The 6,182-nt window shown below is 34.1% G+C and overlaps 1 protein-coding gene across 1 annotated transcript in view; it reads left to right on the forward strand.

The window, feature by feature from the left end:
• L2HGDH (L-2-hydroxyglutarate dehydrogenase) overlaps positions 1–6,182 on the forward strand; it is a 34,132-nt gene that overhangs the window by 3,017 nt on the left and 24,933 nt on the right. Inside the window, exons 2-4 of the mRNA XM_006920206.3 lie at positions 282–397; positions 1,011–1,162; positions 5,857–5,988. Of these exons, the coding sequence (XP_006920268.1) occupies positions 282–397; positions 1,011–1,162; positions 5,857–5,988 (400 nt within the window). The remainder of the gene's footprint in view (positions 1–281; positions 398–1,010; positions 1,163–5,856; positions 5,989–6,182) is intronic.

A 6,182-nucleotide genomic window follows, 5' to 3' on the forward strand; every position in this document is an offset into this window, starting at 1 on the left:
TAGCCTGCCCAGTACTGTGGAGATGTAGCACAGCTTGGACAACTAGCCACCTGCCTGCTGAGTGTAGCTGATTGTACATTATAATGACCAGTAATGCATGTAACTTTTAAAGGTGTTTTTCATGAGTATGAAGCCAAATAGAATAAAGCCCAATAAATATTTGCTTTTAATGATTACAAATTAATAGTTTAATTATCCATGCATGATAAAAATTATGCATGTGAAGTTTGATGAGGTCTACTGTAACCATGCATTACTTTAAAGGTGACTTTATCTTAAAGCTCATTTGATATAGTCATTATCGGTGGCGGAATTGTGGGGCTTGCCTCTGCCAGAGCACTCATCCTGCGACATCCAGCACTTTCCATTGGTGTTCTGGAAAAGGAGAAGGATTTAGGTATGTATGTTATCAGTGTTGCTCTTCTGGCGTAACCTGAGCACCTGCTCATTTTGTCAATTCTGTGTCTGTCATGCTGAATGTCACTCTTAGTACCTTAGGTTGAGTTCTCCGTAAAGCAGAGCCTGGGACTAGGACCTGGGTATAGATTATTTATTTGAGAGGTTATGTAGGAAACAGGGGTGAGGGGGTGAGTAGAGCAAACAAGAAAGGAGGAAAAGCCACATGAGGGTACATTATCAAAGTTGCTGTTGTAGGTTTGATTCCATAGAAGAGCATCCTTACTGGTTGAGGATTGCCCCTAGGGGTATTGAATTCCCTTCTCCACATTAGAAAAGGTCCTGGGGCAGAATGGGGCTATAGTGGGCCCTTAAAGTGGTTTGCTGGTAGTGTGAGGTGAGTTTGTGCACCAAAATTGTAACTGAAATTAGAGATTGGCTGAAGAGATGTGACAGACACCAGGGATGGCTGCTAAAGGAAGTTACCTTGTGCTCTGACTGTAAGACTTGTAAATAATTTGGTCTCTGAGAGCTTCAACTATGTTTGTTCTCCCACTTCTTAGGTTTTGTGTGAGTCGTGTACTTTCTCTTATCCCATTTCTCTTGTTTGATAGCTATTCACCAGACTGGACATAACAGTGGTGTCATACATAGTGGAATTTATTATAAACCTGAATCTCTGAAAGCTAAATTATGTGTACAAGGCGCAGCCCTCATCTATGAGTACTGTAACCAAAAGGGAATTTCCTACAAGCAATGTGGCAAGGTATGGTATTTTATTAGGGCCTTGACTTATTTACAACTAACATTTTCATATTGATGTCTGATGTTAAGTAAAAATATACCTAGCTTTTCTTTCTTTATAGTTATGTAATTTACACAATCTAATATTAGGGAATAATGAACTTAAAAAAGATGATGTGACTAACCATGTAATTTTTAAAGTAACAGCTTTATTGACATATAATTTATATACCATACCATTCACCCTTTTAAAGTGTACAATTCAGTTTTTAGCGTATTCACACAATTGTGCAGCTATTACCACTGTCTAACTCTAGAACATATTCATTGCCCTAAAAAGAAACAGCCATTCCCCATTCCCTTTACTTCCTATTCTTACTTCTCCTCAGCCCCTGGCAACCACTAATATACTGTATGTTTCTGTGGATTTGTCTATTCTGGGCATTTTAGGTAAATAGAATCGTACAATATGTGTCTTTTATGACTGGCTTCTTTCACTTAGCATGTTTTCATTCCTTTTTATATTTTATGTTGTATAGATATACCACATTTTGTTTATTCATTTATCAGTTGATGGACATTTGGGTTGTTTCTGCTTTTTGGCTACTATGAGTAATGATGCTATTGACATGCTTTTGTATGGACCTGTTTTCATTTATCTTGGATGTATACCTAAGAATGGAATTGCTGGGTCATATGGTAACTCTATGTTTAACATTTTGAGGTGCTGCAAAACTGTTTTCCAAAGTGCTATACTATTTTACATTCCCATCAATTAATGAGGATTCTAGTATATGTGCAGCTGAAGCAAGCACAATTAATGAAGATTCTAATATCTCCACATCCTTGCCAACACCTGTTATTGTATGTCTCTTTTATTTTAGCCATCCTAGTGAATGTGAAGTGGTGTATCACTATGGTTTTGATTTGCATTTCCCTAGTTGTTATGATGTTGAGCATCTTTTCATGTTATTGGCCATTCATTTATATTTATTGAAGAAATGTCTATTCAAATCTTTTGCCCATTTTAAAAATTGGATTATTTGTCTTTTTATTGTTGAGTTGTACATGTTATTTATATATTCTGGATATAGTCCCTTATTACCAATATTTACTAAAATACCGCTAAGATATTAAAATGTTTTTTATTATTAAAGTAATATAATAGTAATAGCAATAGTAATTTTAAAAATATCGCTAAAATTTTTCTCCCATTTTGTAGATATTCTTTTTTTACTTTATTGATGATATCCTTTGAAGCACAGAAGTTTTTAATTTTTATGAAGTCTAGTTTATACTTTTTTCTTTTGGTGCTTGGGTTTTTAGAGTTATATCTAAAAAAATCATTACCTATCCTTAGATCATGAAAAATTACTCCATTTTCTTCTGAGTTTTGTTATAGCCTTAGCTCTGACAGTTAGATCTATCATGACTTTTTTTTTCTCAAATTAGCTGATTTTATTCCAAACGATATAAAATTGGGGTAGAACAAAGACCGAAGAGCAGACTTCAGCAAGATTCTAGGCTGAGTTTATTGTGATCTCACAGCTAAGGTAGAAATGGCTAAGTGAGAAGATCTAAAGAGAACATGCACCACAGTATGATTTGTTTTTTAAACAAAAGTTCATTCTTAAATAAACAGCTGGCTCCAAGACAGCACTACATTCTAGCTATAGGTGGCAGCAGATGTTATGGCAGAGAATCCAGATGTTTAAACAGGAATGAAATTAAGGATCATCATTGCCTCAGGCATAAGGAAAAGCTTTCTTTTTTTTTTTTGCCACATTTTTAAATTTCTAATGTGGAATTTCCTTCTTCACAGCCTTTGCTTTCAGCTCCTTGCATTTCTTCTGCTCTTCTTTTTGTTTCTGCTTGAATACCTTATTTTCCTGGTCCATTTCCTTGGCCTGCTTCTTGGACTCCTTCAGGGGCTTCTTACCACCTTCACAGCTAGCATACTGTCCTATCCCCAGACCCTGCCACCAAGAGCTCCCTACCCTATGACCTGCACCTGTACTCCAGTGTATGATCACTTTTTAATTAATTTTGATGTATGGCGTGAGGAAGGGTTTCAACTTCATGCTTTTGCATGTGGATAGCCAGTTGCTTCAGCACCATTTGTTGAAAAGACTGCTCTTTCTACATTGTTTTGACACCTTTATCAAAAATCAGGTGAGTGTAAATGTAATAGGGTATGTTTAGGATTCTCAATTCTATTATGTCTGCCCTTATGCCAACACACATGATCTTGATTACTGTAGCTCTCTTATTATGTTTTGAAATTAGGAATTGTGAGTCCTCCAACTTTGTTCTTTTTTTTTCAAGATTGTTTTGGCTCTTCTGGGTCCCTTACATTTCCATATGAGTTTTAGGGTCAGTTTATCAATTTCTCCAAAAAGGCAGCTGGGGTTTTGGTAGAGATTGTGTTGAATCTACAGATCAATTTGGGGAGTGTTGCCTCCTTAACAGTATTAAATCTTGCAAACTGTGAACATGAGAATCTTTCCATTTCTTTAGATTTTTTATTTCTTTCATCAGTGTTTCATATTTTTCAGTGTATAGATATTGCATTTCTTTTGTTAAATTTATTCTTTATTTGTTAAATTTATTCTTAAATTGTATTCTTTTTGATGTTTTTGTGAGGGAAATTGTTTTTTAATTTAATTTTGGATTATTCATTGTTAATATGTAGAATATAATTGATTTTTATATATTGATGTTTTATCCTGCAACCTTGCTGAAGTTATTTATTAGTTTAACAGTTCTTTTTTCTTTTTGGTGTGTGGATTCCTTAGAATTTTTATATGCAGGATCATGTATTCTGCAAATAAGATAGTTTTACTTCTTTTTCAATTTGGATACTTTTTATATTTTTTTTCATGCCTAATTTCCCTGGGTAGACTCTTTAATATAATGTTGAATAGAAGTGGTGAAAGTAGACATCCTTGTGTCTTTCTTGATTATGGGGAGAAAGCATTCACTGTCACTATTAAGTATGAAGCTAGTTGTGGGTTTTTGTAGATTACCTTGATCAGATTGAAGAAGTTCCTTTCTATTCTTAGTTTGTTGAGTGCTTTTTAATCATGAAAGGGTGTTGAATTTTCTCAAAGGCCTTCTTTGTTTCTTTTGAGGCAATCATGTAGTTTTTGTCCTTTATTCTATTTTGTGATATATTGCATTAATTGACTCTTGGATGTTAAATTGATCTTGCATTCATAAATTCCACCTGATCACACTATATAATCCTTTTTTTATATCACTACACTCAGTTTTCTAGTATTTTCAAGTTTTTGCATCAGGTTTTTGAATTAGTTAGGAAGTGTTCCCTCCTCTTCTGTTTTTTGGCAGAGTGTATAAAGAATTGGTATTAACTCTTATTTAAACGTATGGTAGCATTCATGAGTAAAGTCCTTAAAGCTTTTCTTTGTGGGAAATTTTCAAGTTACTAATTCAATCTCTTTACTTGTTATAGGTCTATTCAGATTTTCTTTTTCTTCTTGAGTCAGTTTCAGAAGTTTGTGTCTTTCTATGACTTTGTCCATTTCATATAGATTATTTAATTTGCTGGCATATAGTTATTCATAATATTCCCTTATAAGTCTTCTCCATGTAACTTTTTGAAGAATAAAAGTTTATTGTCACCATTAAAAAATGCTCTGAAGATTTTTTTTTTAATGATATGGGAAAAAGGTCCTGACATGATGTTAATTGAAAAAAAGCAAGATATAAAACTGTATTTACAGTTTTTATGGTTGAGTTATAAGAATTCTTTATATATTATAGATAGCTAGTATCTGTGTATTTATATCCTCCTGCTGGATCAGCCTCATGCCCTGGACACCAATAATTTGCAAATATTTTCTCCCATTTAGTGGATTGTGTTTTTACTTTCTTGGTAGTGTCCTCTGATTGCATTTTGATTTTTAAGGTTAATTATTTGTTGATTTAAATAACCTTTCCACCTTGATTAAAAGTGTTATGAAATTCTGTTGACTCCTTTCTATGAAATGGTTCTTTGTAAATTTTAATTTACTTGTGTATACACATCTGCGCTTTCCTTTGCTGGGAGCTGTTAAGCAAGAAAGAAACTATTTCAAATAGATACTTTGCCCAGAAATAAATCAGTAAAGTTGATAAATTTACCTTTTCTTTTCCCTCTGAAATGGAAAGCATTAGTAAATATTGTGTAATGTATTTTATTCAGGAGATAAAATAGTTTTCTGTTAGTGATATCCCATTATATTGAATGCTGGCCTTCTTTCTGAGGTACTGGTGTTTTACATTCTCTTATAGAAGCAAGAAGACCATTCTGTTTTGTTTTGTTTTGTTTTGTTTTGTTTTTAACATAAAGACTAAGCAACCATGGTCCACTCTTCCCTGAGATTGAGGGAGTGGTAGTGATAACAGTTGCTTATGACCAAGATGCATGTAACGACTGTGATATCAGAAGTGAAAACTGAGGCTACATCTTACCTTTGGAGAAATTTTGTTATAATGTAGTTTTCTTAAAAGAATCTTTTTTGGTGGAGGAGGAAAACGAGGTCATCAAGAAAGGGAGAAGTAGACACTTGAAGAAAAAAACAATTAAAAAAAAAAATCAACCTAATTTGAGTTATGCCATAATTTATCGCAATAATTTCCTATTGACTTTATCTTTCATAGCTGATGGTATGTTTAACTGTATCAAATTCTTTATCTCTCTTTTTCTTTTTGAAGCTTATAGTAGCTGTTGAACAAGAAGAAATTCCCAGACTTCAGGCCTTATATGAGAGAGGCCTGCAGAATGGTGTCCAGGGCCTGAGGCTGATCCAGCAGGAGGATATAAAAAAGAAGGAGCCATATTGTAGGGTAAGTGATTCACTAACTCTGCACACATGCTCTCAGAGACATTTTCATTTTGGGCTCAGTCTTGTGACATGAAGGCTGACGGTGAATTTATAGGAGGCAGGAATCATAATAGAAACAGATAATCCTGTCACAAAAGCAGTGGGGTGACAAACAAGAGGGCATTGCCACAGACTCTGGAAAACTGATTTCTTCTT

The sequence above is a fragment of the Pteropus alecto genome, unplaced genomic scaffold, assembly GCF_000325575.1.
Source record: "Pteropus alecto unplaced genomic scaffold, ASM32557v1 scaffold86, whole genome shotgun sequence".
Lineage (NCBI taxonomy): Eukaryota > Metazoa > Chordata > Mammalia > Chiroptera > Pteropodidae > Pteropus > Pteropus alecto.